Source organism: Medicago sativa, chromosome 1, assembly GCF_051527215.1.
Source record: "Medicago sativa cultivar Bolivia chromosome 1, Bolivia_mono, whole genome shotgun sequence".
In the NCBI taxonomy this organism is placed as follows: domain Eukaryota; kingdom Viridiplantae; phylum Streptophyta; class Magnoliopsida; order Fabales; family Fabaceae; genus Medicago; species Medicago sativa.
The window spans coordinates 74,143,462-74,165,374 of NC_140749.1; the positions used below are offsets into that span (position 1 = coordinate 74,143,462).

Consider the following 21,913-nt stretch of genomic DNA (forward strand, 5'->3'; position numbering starts at 1 on the left):
AAAAAGGACTGTTTTGTTTAAAGGTAGTATATATGGTAAAAAAAATTCATATATTATTACGGTTCCATTATACTCGATAATTAGCGTCGTTGCACATTCAAACAAATAATAATTTGTTTTTTTTTTGTGGTCGGGGTTTGAACCTCGGACCTTGCATATATTATGCATTGTCCCTATCTCAAGAGGACAAATAAGTAATTTGTTTGTGCACGACAAAACATTGTTGTGTACACTATTTAATATTGGAAAATGTTATCTTGTGCCCTTAAGGCACAAGTTAAGAAGCCAAAGATAGAAATATTTTGTTGGAAATTGTGCATTCAATATTCTTGAAATTTGAAATCTTATCTTTTCAAGACAAAATTTATTATTTAATTCCATTTTTAAATTCTTAACATGTGCCCTGAGGGCACAAGTTAACACTACCCTTTAGTATTTCATTTCCACTTGGCTCTTGAAGCATGCGAAAATGATGATCAAAAATACTATATTTTTCATAAAACTCATAATCAAATTTTGAGGCCGACAGGGACGCATATACATATATACTACGTGTGCCATTTCGTTAGCAAGGCAAGTATCACGCACAAAATTCATATTCATTTCAGAGAAGACAGATAAACCCTACACTTCACAAATCATCAGAAAGAATTGTTGAGAAGTAAGTTCTTCTGTATTTTTCTCTCCCATTCTTATTCTTCTGTTATTATTTTCCTCAAATATCTGTTCCCTGTCTTATTCAAAAAAGAGAAAAGGGAAAAGTAACCAAAGAAGACATCGTACTTTTTTCTTCTTTTCTTTATTTTATATACATGTAGATTTTCAAACTCTTTTTTGAACCTATCTCTAAAAAGGTGAAGTATAAGGTATTGTTTTTCTCAAAAGTCTAAACCACTGAGTTTATTGTTTCAAATTCAGATCAAACAGTGTAAGAACATTCTCTTCAAAAGTAATATTAATTTTTAATATTTCAAGTTAATGGAATTATGAAACTGTTCTTAACTGAATTTTAAAATTTCAACTGTTAACTATTGTAGTATTAGTGTTCTGATTTTTTTTTTTTTTTTGCAGCAATGGGTTTGGAGGAGAATGTTGCAGAGGTAGATAACAAAGAGAGATGGACGTTATGCAAACATACCTTTTACGATTTATCAAATGTCTCTCCTGTGGTGTTTATGTTTATGCTGAAAGAATGTTATTATTATGGTATGGATTTCTTCTCTTTAATTTGCAATATGATAAGATGTTGAGTACTAATTGTTTGTTGAAATGTCTCAACTAAATTATTCAGAAAATTTATTTTTCTTCTATGAAGCCTTGAGTCAGACACGAACACAAACACGTCGACACCGACAATAATTTAAAAAATGACGTAATTCAATGTAATCGTTGGTGTCTAACACGATACATGTCTGACACTGAGACACGCCTAATCCGAGGAGTATTTGTACTTCATAGTTTTTCTTCAAGTCGATATCATCCAATCAGACTGATAGACATCGGTCTTTAATGTCTTGAAACACGTGGTTTGTGTTTCTCTATGTTCATTGTTGACATGTTGAACCTATGACATCTAATACTAGTTCTGGAGGCTTATCTCAAGTGCTCTTATAATCAATGATTGATTGATCATTGCTTACTTTGAAAGCTTAGATAGTGGATTGAATGGAAGATTGAAGCACTTATTATTATTAAAGCTAGATTTTCTTAAGTGAACATTTCATTTTTTAGAAATACATTATCTTAATGCTGTTTGTTACATGTGTGTTGTAACATCTCGAATTTTGATCCAAGATATTACTTAAAGATATTAACTTCTTCAGAGAAAATGCGATTACAAAAAATATACGAATTTTCGTACAGAAGTAAATAATCTAAGTAATATTTTGGATCAAAATACGGGATGTTACATGTGCTATATCCTCTTTCATTTCCGGTTATGCACTTTTTCGCTGTTTTCTTTCAGTTAGAAAAGTGATTCTAAAATCAATAGTCACTTCTTAAGGTCCAAAAACTGGCTGAAAATGATATTGATAGGTAAAACAGCAGGAAAATGATTGTTTGAGAAACTTGAAATTGAAAATTCTTTATAATTTAATTTATTTCCTGCTCTAATGAAGGAGTTTTTGATAAAGTTAGGAAGCTATTTTTCGATAAAGACATTTAGCAAAATTCTTTGTTGTGATTGAAATTGAGGGTTGTTCATCAGTTTTCATGTGGTACTTCTGTGTCACCAATATACATCCTGTTTCTTACTCTTTTTTCCATTGCATAGGCAATTGTAAGGCGACAGTGAAATTCCGAGCACTTCAGGAACAACTATGTCTTGTGCTCCATAATGATCCAAAACCTGGACCAGAAACTTTTATTGTTCAGTGCCTGTATGTGTCTCCTCTGTTTGACAATCAAAGTCAAGGATTTACTCATTTGGTTATATCTTCTTTTCGCCGCTTCCTGAAAAAGTCAAAACCAACCATTACAGAAGACTCCTTGGATGCAAAAAACTCGGCTGCCTATCTACTTGTTAATATTATTAGGGGCCAGATCAAGCATGACGAAATGATAGTCATGAAAATACTGGAGACTTTTGATGTAAAACTACCAAATGTTGAGAAAGCCCTGTGCCAAAATAAAGAAAAAGATTATTTAAGTTGCGGCAAGGCACAAGAATTGATTGAGCAGTATACTTTTGAATTGGTGAAATCGCAGTTGTACATGATAGCTGCCACTTTAATAGAGCATTTCTCAATTTCCCACTATGGCCAATCTTTTCTACTTGATATGATAAAGAGTAATCAATTTAAAGCAGCAGAGAAATGGGCAACATTTATGGGGAAGCCTATGTTGTCCATACTTATTGAGGAGTTCATTCAGAGAAACATGCTAAAGGATGCCTACCAGATTATAACGAAAAATAATCTAAAGCAGGATTTTCCAGACGTGTACAAGAGGTGTAAAGAAAGGTGATTGATTCATACTTTTAACATTCGGAATTTTTTCTCTCATTTTTTCCTAGTGCCGTTTGATTTTGATCACAGCATCTTAAATCTGACTCCACCTCACCTATTAATTTTTTAGTTCTTATTTATAAGATTACCTGATTGATTTTGCAGCTCACTAAAGAGCTTAGCAGAAAAGGGATGTTGGGACGTTGCAGAGGCTAGAATAAACAATGACAGACAGCTTATGGAATATTTGGTTGGTAGCTTAATATATATATATATATATATATATATATATATATATATTTTTTTTTTTTTTTTTGCGTAATGACTGCATTACTATGTCATAATGTGCATCCTATGTTGCATAGGTGTATGTATCCCGTGGAGACTGTATGAAATAGAAAAACTTTTTTTTTTAACCATGTCCTTTACAGTTTGTAGTGAGCACTACTACCATTTTATTAGTGCTCACATGATCTGACATTTTGATTTCTTTATTTTGTTGTTTATAAATGACACTTAACATCTTGTTCTTCCCCTCTAGTTTAGCCAAAATTTAATCCTTGTTAAATTTTTAGTTTTTAATCTGTCTATTTATTCTATATCAAAACCAGAACAAACATTTCATCCACATGTGTTACTATTTTCTTCATATTCAGTGGGTGATACGGGCTGTGTCAGATTCCAGTGCATCCTAGGATGCGCGGTTGTTTCTTATCAACCTCTAACTTTAAACTTATGCACTTGGTACACTTTGAATTGCTTAGGGGATATACAACAAAATCTGAATGCTAATATTAGGTTGTATAATCCCAAAGAGTCGGGAACATGGCACAAAATAGTGTTGGGCTGGTCACGGAAGATGATATACTACTTTGAAACCATGCTGAAGTTATGGGTTTTTAATAAAGAGAGAATAGAAAGAATACAAGTAAATATGACTATGATTGGTGATTTGATAATACAAAAAGGTTAAGCACTAACCCCTATTTATTGGGATAGAAGGCTCCTAATTCTAACTGAATAGTGAAACAAATCATAATAACAACTTATAACTAAGTAATATGAAAACTAACATTGCGACACTCTTCGATTAGAAACTAATCTTATGAGATATCATATATTCTAACAATAACAATAAAAAATTAGATATCTTATATATTCTAACAATAACAATAAAAAATTAGGAGATTACATCTGAGCAAAAACTTGTGCATTATCCATAGTAGAACATACAATTAAGTAGATAATTTTTTGCTGATTTTCCGAATCTGTAATTATTAATTTTTTCTTGTCAGATTCTTAGCCCTGATAGCTATGGTGAAATTTTAAAATATGTATGCTATGATCTAATAATTTTATGTGTTCAAGGTTTATTTGGCCATGGAAGCTGGTTACATGGAAAAAGTTGATGAACTGTGTGATCGGTACTCCCTAGACAGATTTTTGGACATTAAAGGTAAGGCAGTTTCTATTGACCAACAAAAATTCATAAAGAAAGAAAAGATTATAGTCTAATGAACACATATTTTGTTTCATTAAGATTGTTGGTTGCTTATTCGTTTTTTGCCTCAAAAGCTATGTTTCTTTTCGGTCATTTTCCTTTTTTGCTCCTGTATCTTGAAGAATACACTCTTGTTTAATATTGCACTTTTAGCAGCTTGCATGCATTGATGTTGTTACCGTTTGCTTTGTCTACTTAATTGTTATGTAGTGTGTCTGTTCTCTGTAACTTCATTCTCAGATGATGATCACAGTACTGCTTTTGTCATGTAGTGCTTGAAACAAGTATCCCGCAAGGAAATTATTTACATCTTGAGGAACTTATGGTTGAAGACATTATTTGGGTTGACGAAGTTGAAGGCTTGCTTGATGCAACATGTCAGATTGAGGATTCTAAAGTCATAGGTCTTGATTGTGAGTGGAAGCCTAATTATGTAAAAGGGAGCAAGCCAAACAAGGTAAATTACATCAATCTTTTTAATAGATTAATGCTGCTTCATCTAAAAAGCCTTGATACATAATTCAATATGAGTAAGATGGGGATACCAATTTCTAAAAGAATTAAGATAGAAAACAGTCTAGACACATAAATACTCACACACGAAGACACACACACTAGACACGTGTGTGTGCACTGTGCAGCACCACACACACACACACACACACACAATCTTGCATGTACACATGCACAACACATCCATACTCACATGTGTGCGCACATGTATCCATGTATAAACTTAAATGCACACACACTTATCAAAAGTTACTCACATGCGTGCGCACAATTATCTTGGTAACAAAAACTTATCAAAATTCTGCACAACCTAAAAATGTTAACCAGAGCTTTGTTCTTGATCCTTTTTTCTTCCTCCCCACCAAGGAGAACAACAAAGTTGTGACAACGGGGGAGAGAGGTGATAGTCCTATCCTTAGCCTAGAATCCGTATCTAAGAGAGAATTGGATTGAACAAACTTTCAAAATAAAAGAATAATATAATATTTTCTGGGTACGTATCGGAAAGTATCAAAAACATACTGGTATACGTCTTGGACACCGATATTTTTCATTCTTGTAGTATATGGGCTTTGGATTTCTTCTCTGCTTAATTAAAGTGTATGAATTTATGTCTGGGTTTTAGCCTTTCGAGCCATGCATGTTTCTAATGAAAAACTGAACTCTTGATTCTCCTGTTATTCCTTTTCTCCTCAAATTTATATGTTTCAGGTTTCTATCATGCAAATTGCTTCTGAAAAGAAGGCCTTTGTATTTGATCTGATAAAGTTACACAGAGAGGTGCCTGAAAGACTCGACAGCTGTCTGACCCGCATTTTGCTGTCACCTGGGATTCTAAAACTTGGTATGAAAATTTTAAATTCATTAGTCTCATGGATATACCAGCGAAAAATACTTTTGGTGAACAATGCATGAACCTAACTTTTGAGGGATGGCTATATTTACCTGAATAAGAATGCTATTTTTGATGGGATTCGATAACATGTATCTTGTACCGTACGTGATAGGAACCCGGAATTAGAAAAGAAGAAATTGTACTATTGAATATATAGAAAATATCACAGAAGATTAATCCCTCTGTAATCCCAAAGCAAATGCTCCTTCAGAGTGCTAACAATGCATCTCTGCCTTCCTAATTCTTAAGTCTAATTATGGCCTTATTTATAATACTTAGAAATAAACTGCTTGTAACTGCATACTAAATAACTGTCCTACTTCTCTGAACCACTTGTTTTGTGTTCAGTAACTGCATCAGCAGTTACCCTATCAGTATGCATTATTATAACCATCCCTTGCTAATACAGATAAAACACTTGGTGTTGTTTTGTAACTTTTTAAGTCTGAATTAATAACCCGCTAGGCATGTATCAGACAGTATCAAACCCGTATCCCTTAAGCATATGTATTGGTCTGAGCAGACAGGATTTGAGTCCCTTAAACATATAATCCTGAGTTAATCCTTGGTTTTATTTTCAGGGTATCGGTAACCATTTGACATGACGTGAGAACTTAGTCTCTCACATATACGTTGGAAGTGTATTCTGGGTCACAAAAAAACATTAGTAACCATTGCTGTTCTATGGCATGTATTTCAGGGTATAATTTCCAGTGTGATATAAAGCAACTTGCTCATTCATATGAAGAGCTGGAATGTTTCAAGAACTATAAAAGGTTGCTAGACATCCAGAAAGTTTTTAAAGATCCTCGGGGTGGTTTGGCTAAGCTTGCAGAGGTACTATATCTATGAATGTACATTCCGTATTTCATATCTCAGTTTCTGTTGATCTGATATTTGTGGATGGGTGATGATCAAAGCCCTCCTTTTTCTGTGTTATCATATTTTGACAAAATTCGTGTGTTTATTGGTAAATCAGAAAGTACTGGGTGCTGGTTTAAACAAGACAAGACGAAATAGCGATTGGGAGCAACGGCCTTTAACTCCAAATCAAGTAATTTATCCTCTTTTTTTTTTGTTTGCTATTAAAAATACTGTCTTCATAAAACTTCTCTGACAATACTATTTCAACATTTGCTTTGGGGCCTTTAGGTTTCTGTCTGTAAAAATCCTAGTTTCTGCATCTTTCAATTCATACTCATTGTTTCATTGATATATTTATGTTGGGGTGGAGGGTGAGGAATGGATCTTCTTTGTCGTAAATTTTGGAGTTTATTCTTCCATTCTTAAGCACTAAGCAGTTGAAGTCGTATTAACATTCATTGATATTCTTGAATCATGAAGAGAGTGATAAATATATACAAGTTTCACATAACAAGTCACCTGAAATTCCAAGTGTGATACTAAGCCGGGTTTTTTTTAGTTTAATAACTATGCACAATAACAAAATTTTACATAGACATCTTATTATGTTTCACTTCGATACTACGTTTTAGTATTATTTTCTGAAATACTTATACAAATATCTATGATAAAAGATGATTGAATACTAATGTGAAGTGTAAAAGGTTTACATTGTAAATTCATTTAACTTCCTTAAATTGTAAAGGAGCTTTTCAGTATATGTATAATACAATCCATTTGAACCATCTCATTCAATAATCTAACATGTTTCTATATGTACAGCTTGAATATGCTGCCCTGGATGCTGTTGTACTTGTTCACATATTCCGCCAACTTCCTGATCAAGGAGATGAGTGGAAGTCTTGCATCGTGAGTAACAATACTCTTACACTCCTAGTCAACTAATCAGCCAGCCACCACTTTTTCATTGTTGCAAATTTTATTTCTCTAAATTGTTACTTTCTTTTATGTTTGTTTTTAGTAGTTTAACCATTTTTTTCCCTGGGATTAACATTAAATCCTTAGTGAACATTTACTTTTGCCATGCATTAGAATATCCTCATTTTGTATGCTTAATTACTCAATTATTTTTACTGTTTAAACTGCCTTCCAGGAATCCCACACAGAAACCACCAAGAAGTCGAAGAAACGTACCAAAACTTGAAGGAGAACTTCTTTTCCCACCCTACGTTCCGAAGAACCACACGTGTTTGAAAGTATACTTTCGGGATTGAGACCAGGAAGAAATTGATCCTCAACTGACATGTAATTATTTGAATTGATTTACGTGTTTGATGGAAACTTTCAAATAGAAAAACAATAATCTATTGCTGAAATGTAAATATTTTCCGTCCATCAGATTTCATTGAATACTATCTTTGATTTTCTATTTCTCATAGGGCCAGTTTTTTATGACAAAATGTCTACTATTTAAAATATGACAATTTGGACATGCTATATTTATAGCTGCTATTAGGTTAGATTGAATCCCAAAATAAATATTACTGTAAAACGTAAATGAGAATGATGAGCCTTGCTAAATTCAGACATTCTCCCACTCTTATTGTAGCAACGGATGGCAATTTCCAACAATCACCTCTAACCTCTCCTTCCATCTTTACCAAAAATAATAAGTAAAAATGCATATAAAATATAGTTGCAAGCGTTACATAATCCTTTAGTTTCATCTTTCAATGCCCTCTCTCTTACTTTCTCTCTATCTAACTGAAATAACATTGAAAGGAAGATAAAGGGAGAGAAAAGAGAGGCATATATAATCAAATATCAAAGATTTAAGATTTGAGAAACTGGGTATTAGATCAAATCAAATAGATGGAAGTTATTAGACACCAGCAACCTCGATCATTATATGGAGCTGCAGGTTTGTATAATCCACACGGGCGTGCGCGAACCTTACATGAGAAGGAAATATGTGTAGCAAGGAGCAGGGACAATACCTCTGCTCGTTATTCTAATTATGAACCGTCTCCTCCGCGTAATCGTGTAGGGATCGTGACCAATCCGCTTCCAAAATTGCCGCGGTGGAACGATAAGGATTTGAAGAGAAAACGTAGAGTGGCCACATACAAGCTTTATGCAGCTCAAGGTAAGCTCAAGTCTTCTCTCCAAAAAGGATTTCACCGTTTCAAAATCGCATGCAAGAAGATCGTCACCTAGCTTAATGTGTGGGATGTAATGTGTCCATTTTATCTTGCACATAATATAGTATAGGGTTGTAATGAAAACTTAGTTCATCATCGGTTCATGGCTTTCTATTGATTTTCATTTATGTTGCTTCAAAAGCTTAGTATATTTTGCATGTCTTCTTTTTCGTGCAGGACATGTATATAAGGATTGTATATTTATTTGAAATTATATTTTCTAAGATCAGATCCTTTTTCTATTGTTCGTCTTACCGACATTTTAATCAATATGTTGTCTGTCTGTATGTGTTAATGTACATATAGGCATGGTTAACGACCATGTTAAGGTGAAAATGTTTTTAGTGTCAACCTATGGTTTGGAACAACGATGTCTCATTGTGAGAAGAAAGTAGAAGAGAGAAAAAACCGAGAAACATGGCAATTAATTAAATTTGTTGTGTTGTTTGTTTTGACGGAAGAATTCTCTTTTCTCATTATTATTTTGTTTGTTCGTTTGGATAAAAAGTGAGAAAGAGAAGCACAATTATTTTAAGTGACAAAAGTAATCTTGGAAAATGGAAATGTTGGATAGTTTGTAGAAAGTTAAAAAAAGAAGGGGCGTGTATGAGTGGAAACAAATCAAGTGGAATCCTAAATTAAGATTGTACAATTCTCCTCATTTTCTTCTCGTGAGAGCAGAGATTGTAAAATACAATGAACCCATGAAAATTGTTTCTTTTTTCGTAAATTATTTCAAAATCAATTAAGAGAACTTCACCGTTTCTCTTTTCTTACTTTGACTATCTTATTTTGAAGACGTTTTTTTTCAGTGGTAAACAATTAACGAACTAATATTTATTGGATTCGCACCACACGCTAACTTAAAATATACAAAAATATATGTCCGATAATATAGAATTTAAATAAATTAGTTATCAATGCATCAAGATAGCGGTGTGTATTGGATGATTGAGGAGTATCTAAATATCTTGTCTCATTCTATGTTTTGTGCCGGAACTGAACGACATCAAAAATCTAAAAGTAGGACTTTGGTGTTATCTATTAATGCTTGAAAGTTTAATTTAAGTTGTAAACATTTAGTTTGTTCAAAAAAAGTTGTAAACATTTAGCTCCAAAGCTTTCAATGAAAATTTTAAGTTATTTATAATTGTTTATTTTAAGAAAGTTACGATTTAAACTCTGAATTATTCAGTTCTTCGCATTTATAGTTTGAGAATCTAACCAATAAACTATTTGACCAAAATAAAATACAAGAAAAATATGCATAAGTAAAAGGATTGTAATAAAGTAGAGATACTGTCCCCGTGAGCATAACTCAGTTGGCAGTGACATGCATTATTATATGCAGGGGCCGGAGTTCGATTCCCGGACACCCCACTTATTCACCTTGAAAAAGGTGAATTCTAGCCACTAGGTTACTTGACAAAAAAAAAAAGTAGAGATACTATATAAACTGTGGTAGCAACAATTAATAATAATTTTTTATAGTTTTTTTAAAAAAAATATAGTTATTTCCTCTAAAATATAAATTATCTAATATTTAATATGAAGATATAATAATTTTCAATATACGAGGATATCAATTTTTTTTTTTGGTACAAAGGATATCAAATTTTATAGCTAGGTGATTGTACTCAAATGGTTAACGAGTTATCTTTAAAACAAATTGTTCAGGAAAACATTAGTTGGATTTTAATATAAAAAAAATTTGATCAAATTTCACTTAGTTTCAGTTGGAATTACCAAACTTTTTCCCCTAAAAACCGATAGGTTAAAAAAAGATAACGGTTCAACGAAATATAAACGCGAGAAAGAAAGCGCAAGATTGAAAATTGAATTGGAAGAAAAAAAATAAAGTAGCGCGGGAATGGAAGTGGGAAACAGTAGCAGGAAGAAGAAGAAGCAACAACAACACGATTTGGAATTAGAAAAAGTTCGATTAATCAGTTTAGCTCTCGATCTCGGATTCGACGAACTCGCCGCAAACCAATGTTTTGACCGTCTCGTCTCTCTCTACGGTACGCAATCACTAACCATTTCACTTTCATTTTCACTCAATTAATCGATTAATTAATTAAGCGATTATTATTATTCAAGGTGATGATGGTCGTGATTTTATCACTGTTGAACACTGCGGCGATGATTTTCTTGCGGTATTGGGGGAGTCGGCGCAAGACACGGAGGAATGGGAAGATGTACACGAAATGGAATCGCAAGCTGTTGGAACTTTGAATCACGTGCTTGACACGCGCGGTGATGGTTCTAAATGCTTCATTGATATTATTGACGATTCGCCTAAGAAACAACGGAACAAGTTTGTGGAGTTGGGTTCTAGTGACGATGAGGAGGATACTAACTTTGATGTTTCAAGGGTTCAACATCCTACAAACTCAGTGGTACTATATCAATTTTGTTTTATCGTCATTATCAGTTTTATTCCCAGTTTCAAATATTTGTGAATAAGAATCTACGAAGCACTAACACTGGTAGGTAGTAATTTAAGAAAATGACATAATTGAATACAATCACATGTATCAGTATCGGACGCCTGATACACCTTCGATCAGAAGCGTTGGTGCTAGAAAGATTGGAACAAAGTTATAATTGTGCTTCCTTAAGTGAGGAAACATAAATGGCTCATTTTGCTTGTTTAAATTACTTATTTAAGTTTATCCATTGACATAAGCACTTGTGACTTGTGAGCTTTCTAGGTATAGCTTATGGAAACAATTTATAGCTTATATGAAAACTGTTTGACATTATTTTACCTTTTGTTATAGAAATGGAATATACATAAACACTTATACCATCAGTGTTTATGGTATAAGCGCTTAATTAAGCTGTTTACCGAAACGGGCTATGGATGAAAAATTAGTATGGATCTGCATTGTATTCTAATGCTTATATGTCAGGTTCATTCAAAACCATGCACAGAGATTAAACTAACTGGAATCTATGAAATTCAAGATAAGATAGGGAAGAATATAAAATGGATGTAAGCATATTTGGATGGCAATAATAACTTGTGAAAAAACTTTCAGGACTATTCTCAACATATTTTTTGTTTAATCTATTTGCATTGGCCAGATTTTCTGGTATCAATGTGACATTGTGACTAAAATGACAAAGTAAGATTATACTGAAATAGTGTGTTATAGAATGGTAGAAGTGGCATCACTCAGGGCTTGGTTTCATCAACTTCCAGAAAAATAAAATCCTCCTTTGCTGCAAAAGGCAGAAATAGTACTCTCAGTTATGAAGAATTGAAGGCGCTAGATGATATTGAATTGGGAAATGTTGTTATCTTTGGTAATAAGACACTTCGACCACTGCAGCATCAAGCATGTAAAGCAGCTTTGGCAAAACAAGATAGTTTTATTCTTATGCCCACTGGTGGTGGCAAATCTCTTTGCTATCAGGTCATTGCTTTCTCTTAAACCCTGATTTTTCTTTTTGCACGTTTCTTTGTAAGACATATTCTTCTAACCACTTAATAGTAATACCAATGATGATTATATTGTTTTGAAGCAACTAGCATGCACCTGCTAAAAAATGCTAAAGTTGTATATTGTTTCAAACGATTGTCTAGTTCACAGCTTTTCTTTGTATCAAACAGTATTGGTGAAACAATAGTTATCTATAATCTTATAATATGCTTTTGAACCTGTTAATTTTATTTTGTGCTTGCAGCTTCCAGCAACCCTTCAACCCGGAGTTACAGTAGTTGTATCTCCCTTACTTTCACTCATTCAGGATCAGATAATAACACTTAACCTCAAGTTTGGAATACCTGCTACTTTTTTAAATTCTCAACAAAATGCTTCCCAAGCCGCAGCTGTTCTCCAAGAGCTAAGGCGAGATTCACTTCCTTGTCTATTCTTGTGTATCATGATCTGTCTGTCCTATAACTTTCCCACGAAAATAGCCTATTAGTATTAGTATCATTTAAAAAAAAAACCTTTCAGGTAACAATTGCTTTAGTGTTTAATATTTTCTCACTGTACTTTTCTTGCTTGTATACAGAAAAGACAAGCCTTCGTGCAAGCTTTTGTATGTGACACCTGAGAGAATTGCCGGAAACCAATCATTTATTGGGATTCTAAAATGCATGCATCAGAAGGTAAGTTTTTATTGATTTGAATACATTTCATGAAACTGCGTCACAGAGCACTAGATTATAAAGATCTCATGTGCATATTTGGTTGGTGCTCCCTCTTAACTCTCAGGGACAACTTGCAGGTTTTGTTGTTGATGAGGCACACTGTGTTAGGTATGCATTGTGCTTTTCATATACAGTTGCAGTGATTATTTTTCTATCATCAATGAGTGCAATTGAATGAAATTCTGAGACATAACTTTGCTAGTAATGAAACCTTCTTGAAGTAGCTCTTCCCATGTGCCTCTGATATGTTGTCTCATGACTGATCAAACAATACAAACAAGCTCCAAAATTTTAATTACTAATGAAGTATCATGGTTCATAAATGTCATTTTGAATTGAACTCTGGATATAGTGATATCTTAAAATTAAAGGTATGGCCTTCCTAAATTTCATAACTTTTTGAACTGAATGGATATTAAATAAATAAAAAAAGAAATATAAAGAACTGCATGTGAAAGGGTGGTTCGAATGTGAAACAGTAAGGATTTGTTTCTTGATTTTGAGTTCTGACATGTGGCCTCTTTGAAGTAGTTGGTATGTCATACATAAGCCAGAAGTCTGTATTATGTCTTGTCTCTGTACTGGTACTGGCTGATACAGTTCTTGACTGCTTTGAGATATTAAATTGTGACCTGAATATAAAACATTTTCTTCTTTAGGAAGTTTCTCTGACTTTATTACAAGAACCGTGATTTGGATTGATGAAAATAGGCAAAATTACTTCTGTGGTCCCTTAACTTAATTTCAGATAACGATGTGGTGCTTTTTTTTACTTCCCGTCATATTGGTCTTTCTCTCATGTTTGCATATAGATTTACAAGCTTCAAATCGTAGAAATTTTTCGGGCCATATCATATTTAAGACCAGCTCACAGGAAAAGAAAACCATAGGTTTGAAGCTTGAAATCCATATCCAAACATGGGTTAAAGACCAAAATGACGTAAGAAAAAGATAAAAAACTAAATTGTTACCTAAAATTAGGTTAAGGGACCACAGGAGTAGTTTAGCCATAAAATATTATAGTGTTACTACAAAGGTCTACAAACATATGTTAAAGTACCAAGTAGTAAAGGCATACCTCAACAGTCGGGAATGGAGATTTTATTTTTGGAACCCAACGTAATTAGAGCCTGACACTCTAGTGGGTCCACAATGGTGTCCCAACAGCTTCGGCCCTCTGGAGCCACTGTGGGACTGATCCCTGGTTCGGCTGGTTGAGCAAGATTTTCGTTGGTTGTCAGCCTCTCTCGATGTGGGTGACTCCACTAGGATTTGAACCCGTTTAGGATGGAGATTGTTAAAGCTATGTGATTTTTATTGTCAAAAACAGATTCATGACTTTTAAATTAAAAACCACGTTTTTCAGCCAATGGGGACATGATTTCCGGCCTGATTATCGGGGATTAGGATCTCTTAAGCAAAACTTTCCACGTGTTCCTGTCATGGCATTGACCGCCACTGCAACTCACCCAGTTCGTGAGGTAATTAGAACAGTAAATTGCTATTATATATGGACAGCTACGTTGTTAAGTATATATAGCTTTCTGACCCTTTTTCTTTGCCTTAAATTGGATTTGTTTCAGGACATCTTAAATGCTCTAAGAATTCCACATGCAATTGTTCTTGAAAGAAGCTTTGACAGACCAAATTTGAAGTATGAAGTGATTGTTAAGACAAAGGAACCACTAAAGCAGCTTGGACAGCTACTAATGGATCGTTTCAAGAGTCAGTGTGGCATTGTATACTGCCTTTCAAAAAGTGAATGTGTCGACGTATCGAAATTTTTGAATGAGAAATGTAAAATAAAGGCAGCATATTACCATGCTGGCTTGGCTGCCCGCCAGAGAGTTGCTGTTCAAAAGAAATGGCACGATGGAGAGGTTCATATTGTATGTGCAACTATTGCTTTTGGAATGGGGATAGACAAAGCTGATGTTGTAAGTTGAGATACTTTTCTACTTTACTATGATGACGTTGTTATCATTCACTATTTTATGATTGACTTCGTTCAGGAATGCCACACTATGAAAGAAATTATGCCCTTCTTTGTAAATTATCCCGTAGCCTGATAGTTAATAAACAAGCTGAATGGTCTATTGGTGATTTGTTGCATAATCACCGACTACCAGTCTGATGACCTACAAAATGATAAAAAGACCAACCCTCGTGTAGCATTTTTCTAGCTCAGCATTTATAAAGAACATGTATACAAGGAATTAAGAAGTCATCTCCAAGCCTTTCTACTTATGGTGGACATAGCTAAATTTAAGATACAAATGATCCTTTGCAATTTTGCAGAATTTTTCTTGTTGATCTTCCTCAAGTATAAATGCAAAATCTATATAATATAAGCACAATAGTACAATTTGCATAATGAAATTAAATATATTAATATAGCATATGCCCGTTAATTCAGCATTTGAATGTTTTGCTAAAGCAAATATAACCACATGCAATGTGTTTAAATGCTCTACAAATTTTTAGTGATGAATTTTACGGTTCTTTGTTGCTCAAAATTCAAATTATACTTTTTCTTGTTATGTGTTTTCAGCGATTTGTCATCCACAATACAATGTCAAAATCAATTGAAAGCTATTATCAAGAATCAGGAAGGGCTGGAAGAGACAATCTTCCAGCAGTTTGCATTGCTCTATACCAGAAGAAGGATTTTAGTAGAGTTGTATGCATGATAAGAAACGGCCAAGGATATAAAAAGGAAAGTTTTAAGACAGCAATGGTTCAAGCCAAAAAGATGCAACAGTACTGTGAATTAAAGGTAAGCAAGCTCCCTTAAATTTCAACATCTGCTCTCTCTCTCTCTCTCTCTCTCTCTCTCTCTCTCTCACACACACACACACACATATAGTAAGTTTATTACCATTGAAAATGGGATAAAAGTCAAGTACAAGTTGACCATTTGGATTCATATAATTATTCGTCTATCAATTTTTCACCCATTTTATCTGGTTTGAATGTTTAGGATGAATGCCGGAGACAAACACTACTTGAACACTTTGGAGAATCTTTCGATAGAAAGAACTGCAAATACGGCTCTAGCCCTTGTGATAACTGTCTCAAGACTGCATCATGAATCGCTGCAGTTTCAAGTCTGATGTGCTCTAGCACATTCAACACGTGTTTGCTTTGGCGTTTACAAGTAATTAAAGACGCACATCCAATGTGAAGCTCCAATTAGTAGCTTCAATCCTATCATGCGGTGACAGCATTCCTGACGTGGTTCCAAACATCTCAATGGACCTTTTTGTGTTGTCTTTATGGTGTACCTGTTGAAAAGTTAGAATAGCTCTCTAGATTATACATTATTTTTCAGATCTAATTTTGAGGCACTAGAATTATTCCACCGCAGAGTATACAAAAGTAAAAATTGATCATCCTAGATTTTGTAATTTGTACCAAAACATTGAATGAAAGCAAGTGTCAAGCACAGAATGCTATAGTATTTCTTGGCCGCATTGGTATGGGCATCTTCCTCTTTGAAGTCAACACTTTTTCCTTCTATAGGTCCTTCAAGTACAGGAACCAGTACTAAGAAAATAAAACGTTTTCTTGGTTAATATGGGATGCAAACGTAGGAAGTAGGAACACGTTTTTTTTAGTAATAGTGGAATTGTACAACAACAACAACAATCAAAGCCTTATCACACTTAGTGGGGTCGGATACATGGATCAAGTGACACCATAGTGTTCTATCATATACTACCATATTTGGATTCAACTCATTGACCTCTAATAACTCAATGTGAATTTAATAACCCAATGTGAATTTCAAAGAGCATGATTCCTCATAAATGTTTCCTATTAATGGCTCTATTAATGTCAGTTCCATAAAACTTCTTCCTGGGTCCAGTTTTAATAGTTCGTACTATTGATTGAATATGAGTGTGTATATGAGTGTGTATAGGAGTTGGGATCCTCTTCATTTACGACTTTCTCCATTTTTTTTATTTGGAGCAGATAAAGATACAAAATTTTGAAAAAACGAGCTAGGATCCTTTTCATTTACTCCTGTCTTATATATAAGAAATTTTTTAATAAAAAAAATTGGTCCTAATTATAAGAAAATATCTCAAGTTTTAAGGTCTAGTATTGTTTAAAAAACTTTTCTACTCCTTATTTAACGTTTTTGTTTTTAATATTAGTGAGTGTATTTAATGCTTCACAACTTTTTACGAGGGTATATTTGTAAAAATATTCAAAAATTACACTAATTAACAATTGCATTGGTTTTGATGTTTTTTGGTTTTTCTTTTTATATTAAGGACCGGAGTATAAAAATAAATAGAGATTGTCATTTAGAAAGAGATACACACAATATAGATTGTGAGTCCTATTAATAAGTGGGTTCATCATTATTACGGGCAAATACCCCCTGTGACGTGTCGCTATCCATCTAACACGTGTAAGTGTCATGTGGTCATTTAACAGACGCGTCATCAACTTTAATGGAAGAAATGGACGGAGAGACTAACTTGCCCGACGATTTACAATTTGAGGGGGGTATGTGCCTTTTCTCGAATTTCAGAGGGGTAATTATAAGATTTTACAATTTCAAAGGTATTTGCTTATTTACTCAAAACATAAATTAACCTTATTCTCCCTCAAAAAAAAAAAAATTAACCTTATTCAATTTCATGACTATGCGAAATTTTGAAAACCCAAAATGATGATGGTGAATTAGTGATTTACTAACAAAGCTACAAAAATACTAATGAATAATCAACCTCTTTTTTTTTTTTTTTTTGAAAGAATGAATAATCAATCTTGTTATTTAATTTTCACCCCACGAGTGAGGAGATGCACATTTATTTTCTTCCTCTCTGCTCTTTCCAAATTTTGAGTGTTTTTTACGCAAACCATTTACTGTCTCCTTCTTCTCTCATAGTCATACCATACATCTTTTTCTTCATCCCCTCATTTCATTTGGACTATCTTCTTTTCTTTGAGTACAAACCAAACTCATTTAACAAAAATTCTTGTTGGTTTTTTATGTTCAAGAAAATAACCGTCTAAAAGAACTCACTTTGTTGGAAGTTTTTCTTTTTCTTTCTTTGTTGATGATAATGGAGAAAAGAAGTTACAAGGGAAGCTTCCTTAGCTTCTTTGATCGGAATGAAAAATCTCCAAAGAAACACTTTTATCACAATCCTAACTTACCTGGTAATTATTTCTAGTCTTTAATATATATAGTTTTATTCTTTCTAGTGTCTGTGAATGTGATGTTCCTATTCTGAATATTTTTTGCTCATTATTCTGTAGATGTTTCAAACCATGCAAAGGGAAACATTGAAATCATGCCAATGTCACAGGTAAACACCAGTGTGATTTTTTCAACCTTTCTTAGTTTCCTAGTTTAACCATTTTTTTCTTTTAATTTTTTATGGTTTTCTTATTAAGAAATACTAAAAAGTGCCCTAATGACATTTTGTTAAGACATTTAAAAAATAAATTTTATCTTGAAAATGATGCGCTTTGAAACTTTAGAAATTAACTTTTTCTACATAAAACTTCCTTTTTAGGCTTCTTAACAAGTGTCCTTACAGAATTTGTTAGCACGACCCTTTCTTATTATTATTACAATTGTTTCAGATAAAGATGGATGACAATGGAAAAAATCCTAGTGATATTGCAAGTAGTGATTTTAACTTTGCCTTATTATCAATTAGTAGTGATGATGATGAAGGGTGTGATAAGGCCCCAGGGCTAGTAGCCAGACTCATGGGTTTGGATTCATTGTCTCAGTGCTCCTCCACTTCATTATGTTGTCACTTAGATTCCTTAAACATGGCTCTTAAGTCAAACAAGTCTTCTTGTGATACCATTGAACCAAAGGCTCATAAAATGGGAAATACAACGATGAAAAGATTTCAAAATGAAACTTTGTCTCCAAGGTCTGCTAAACCCATTTCAGTTACTCACAACAAACATTTGTCTCCTATCAAAAGCCATGTTAGTATGAAGCCTAAGAATGCAGCATATTTAGAGGCATCTGCTAAGAGCATTGAGGCAAGTCCCCAATTATATATGAGGAGCACAATGTCTTCAGTTGGACATTTATCTGTTCCCTTGAGAACTCTTGATCTGCAAGAGAAATTGGAAACAGCGCAACACGGAACCAAGATGAGGAGCAAGTTATATAAGTCTACTTCAACCTTCAAAGGTTCGAGAGATTCAGAAAATAATAGGTCTTGCCTAGGTAAAGGAAAATCTGCTTCACTTGTAACACCATCCAATGCCGAGGTTCAAAGTAGGGATATGTTGAATTTGAATGGAAATAGGAGATACTTGAAGAAGAAAGAGATAAAATCAAACCAGAAAAATTGTAATGGCCAGAACAGCACCGTTCTTAGGCAAACCAGCAAAGGTAAATCAACTTCAAAAGTTGACACCAATAAGTCAACACAAACTTGTTCTTCAGAAAGTTCGACCAGCGCTAGGACGATAACAAACAAATGCGGTGTAAATTCTAACATTGAATCTAAAAGGTCCAGCACAAGAGTAACTGATAAGCAAAAGGAGTTTTCAGTATCCAAAAGAAAGAGTTCTTCAGAAAAGAAGAGGCGTGATCAGAATGACGCACGAGGTTCTGATAATGTAGTTAATACTCATGATAGAAAATCTATAAAATGTAATGTTACAATGGATGAAAGTACTTGCAATGATGCATATAGCATGACAGAAAGCAGGGATGTCATTTCATTTACATTTACATCTCCATTGAGGAAAAACATATCTCAGTCGCAGTCGACTACTAAGCAAGTGATGGAAACAGGGACCAGAATTGATGTTGATTCTTTTCATCACGTTGATAAGGTTTATCCTGAAAAATTATCATTATCTCCTATGAGGTTACATGTAATGGATCTTGATTCATTAAGTGTCATGCTATCTCACATTAACCCACCTCAATGTACCTCAGAAATAGAACGGTGTTCTGTTGGTTTTGAATCTATTTTGGAAGACAGATTTAACAGCATGGTATGCAACACATCAAGGGAATGTGACAATAGCTTTGACTTGAACCTGCTTAGTGATAAATTGGGCAGCATGGATGACAATTGTTGTTCTTCAAATTATGATACAATGCTTGGCATGAATCAGCAACTTCAGGTCTCTCTCATTTCTTTTATATTGTCAATTACTCATTTTCATTTGTTATGGACATGATTTTAAGTTTTAAGTATTAAACATAGTATATTATCCTTGGCAACTTTCTGGCATCAGTTAGTCAAAGAGATGAGGAGGACACTTATAATGCTTTTATTACTCAACCATTCTTCTCTTCTGTAGATATCAGAACCAATGGAAGATCCAAGCTGTAACAACAAAAATGAAAGCGGAAACGATTTATGTTATCAGCATACAAGAACTGTTGCTACTTTTGAAAATCCTTTCATCAGCAAAAGTAACTTGGATAGTGAAGATAGCACATGTGGTATTGTTTTAATCCTTGATTGTCTTTACACTTCTGATGAGCATATTTTAATATTGAGTAGATTTCACTTAAAAAAAACTATAATTTATAATTTGCAACATTCCATGCTTTGAATAACCTTGAGACATGCTGCAAAATTATTCTTATCAGCTGGCCAATTTTGCTTAACTTTGAAGTCTTTTATGACTAATTTCAAATCACTGTCAAATATATGATATCCCCTGCATGTTTTATAACGACGCTATTTATCTTTTATTCATCAAGTTTATGTTATTAAAATAGATGTTTGAAAGTTTTTTTTTAATACCTCTGCACAAATACATACATCCATAAAATATTAATGCTTGTTCATATATAACCCTTTTTTTAGGAGGCAGCAGAGTTTATTCTTCCATGCAAGATGAAGAAGTATATAGTTCTCAAATAAATGAATCTATATCACCTGAATATAAGATGAATTGGTTAGAGCAAAGCTCTACAAAATCATCAAGGATGATGGAACTTGAATATGTAAAGGATATACTCAGCAATGTAGAATTGATGGCAGAAGAGACAGACAATATAATGATGCCAACTCTCTTTGATCTGTTGGAGAATCGGAGAACTGGTGTGGAAAGCTATGAAGAATACTCTAAGCTCAAAAGGAAAGCTATATTTGACTGTGTAAGTGAATGCATGGAATTAAGATGCAGGCAAGTTTTTGTTGAAAGGTGCAAAGCATGGCCTAGATGCATGGTGGCATCAGTGATGAGGAAAGGTTGGTTAGCAGAAGAAGTGTACAAGGAGATGTTGGAGTTTAGAAGCATGGAAGAAAAGGTGATGGTGGATGAGCTTGTTAGCAAGGACATGGGCACTTCATTGGGTAGATGGCTTGACTTTGACATTGAAGCCTTTGAAAATGGCTTGGAATTTGAGCTTCACATAGTTACCTATTTGATAGATGAATTGGTTTCTGATTTGTGGCTTGTTTAATCCCTTGGTACTGTGAAGGAAAATTCACGCATTATTAGAGGAACATCAATCTGATTGAGGATTTACAATAGAATTCACGTATAACCAATCAACTATAGAATTTAGGATTTGAACCCGAGTCACATCGAGTGCGAGTGGAAGGTCCAACTATGTATGTGAAGTGTGAACTACAAAAATGATATTTTTCTGGTCAACTGGATAATTAATTATATGATTAGCATTGTCAACCAGCCTCACATGTCAAAAACAATCTAGTACAACATACCATGTGCTTTCATGCTTATTTCATGTCTTTCTTTTAGCCCTTTCTTTAGTCTTGCAGATCTGATATTTACTTTGCGCCTTGTGGCTAAAATATATCCATTTTCTTGACCAAAAAAAAAATATATATATCCATTTCA

The 21,913-nt window shown here is 33.7% G+C and overlaps 3 protein-coding genes across 4 annotated transcripts; all 3 read left to right on the forward strand.

Annotated features, from left to right (window-relative positions):
* The first annotated feature begins 570 nt into the window (after positions 1 to 570).
* On the forward strand, positions 571 to 9,164 carry LOC146957309 (Polynucleotidyl transferase, ribonuclease H-like superfamily protein). Of its 2 annotated transcripts, none has more exons than XM_085735716.1 (11): positions 571 to 661; positions 1,072 to 1,206; positions 2,276 to 2,963; positions 3,114 to 3,198; positions 4,317 to 4,404; positions 4,722 to 4,906; positions 5,674 to 5,806; positions 6,558 to 6,694; positions 6,837 to 6,911; positions 7,544 to 7,630; positions 7,875 to 9,164. In XM_085735716.1, the coding sequence occupies exons 2-11, from the start codon at positions 1,074 to 1,076 to the stop codon at positions 7,923 to 7,925; spliced, it is 1,662 nt and encodes a 553-aa protein (XP_085591842.1). In that variant the 5' UTR covers positions 571 to 661; positions 1,072 to 1,073; the 3' UTR covers positions 7,926 to 9,164. The 2 variants fall into 2 exon arrangements, with proteins under 2 accessions (XP_085591842.1, XP_085591853.1); XM_085735727.1 differs by having other exon boundaries at positions 571 to 928; positions 7,875 to 8,150.
* A 1,588-nt stretch (positions 9,165 to 10,752) lies between these two features.
* Positions 10,753 to 16,560, forward strand: RECQI1 (RECQ helicase l1). The gene is made up of 10 exons (XM_085735583.1): positions 10,753 to 10,943; positions 11,023 to 11,321; positions 12,084 to 12,344; positions 12,616 to 12,779; positions 12,949 to 13,045; positions 13,152 to 13,195; positions 14,454 to 14,568; positions 14,671 to 15,024; positions 15,639 to 15,863; positions 16,068 to 16,560. The coding sequence occupies exons 1-10, from the start codon at positions 10,793 to 10,795 to the stop codon at positions 16,176 to 16,178; spliced, it is 1,821 nt and encodes a 606-aa protein (XP_085591709.1). The 5' UTR covers positions 10,753 to 10,792; the 3' UTR covers positions 16,179 to 16,560.
* A 1,344-nt stretch (positions 16,561 to 17,904) lies between these two features.
* On the forward strand, positions 17,905 to 21,795 carry LOC146957311 (uncharacterized). Its single transcript, XM_085735587.1, has 5 exons — positions 17,905 to 18,265; positions 18,365 to 18,414; positions 18,695 to 20,215; positions 20,396 to 20,540; positions 20,911 to 21,795. Exons 1-5 carry the CDS (start codon positions 18,163 to 18,165, stop codon positions 21,510 to 21,512), a joined length of 2,421 nt encoding a protein of 806 aa, XP_085591713.1. The 5' UTR covers positions 17,905 to 18,162; the 3' UTR covers positions 21,513 to 21,795.
* The last annotated feature ends 118 nt before the right edge of the window (positions 21,796 to 21,913 follow it).

Bases quoted from the DNA above. Each gene is read 5' to 3' on its own strand.
- LOC146957311 (XM_085735587.1), top strand. From the start codon at position 18,163: ATGATAATGGAGAAAAGAAGTTACAAGGGAAGCTTCCTTAGCTTCTTT. The intron at 20,216-20,395 runs GTCTCTCTCATT...TCTCTTCTGTAG, and splicing joins GCATGAATCAGCAACTTCAG to ATATCAGAACCAATGGAAGA. The intron at 20,541-20,910 runs GTATTGTTTTAA...CCCTTTTTTTAG, and splicing joins TAGTGAAGATAGCACATGTG to GAGGCAGCAGAGTTTATTCT.
- LOC146957309 (XM_085735716.1), top strand. From the start codon at position 1,074: ATGGGTTTGGAGGAGAATGTTGCAGAGGTAGATAACAAAGAGAGATGG. The intron at 1,207-2,275 runs GTATGGATTTCT...TCCATTGCATAG, and splicing joins GAAAGAATGTTATTATTATG to GCAATTGTAAGGCGACAGTG. The intron at 5,807-6,557 runs GTATGAAAATTT...CATGTATTTCAG, and splicing joins ACCTGGGATTCTAAAACTTG to GGTATAATTTCCAGTGTGAT.
- RECQI1 (XM_085735583.1), top strand. From the start codon at position 10,793: ATGGAAGTGGGAAACAGTAGCAGGAAGAAGAAGAAGCAACAACAACAC. The intron at 12,345-12,615 runs GTCATTGCTTTC...TTGTGCTTGCAG, and splicing joins GCAAATCTCTTTGCTATCAG to CTTCCAGCAACCCTTCAACC. The intron at 12,780-12,948 runs GCGAGATTCACT...GCTTGTATACAG, and splicing joins GCTGTTCTCCAAGAGCTAAG to AAAAGACAAGCCTTCGTGCA.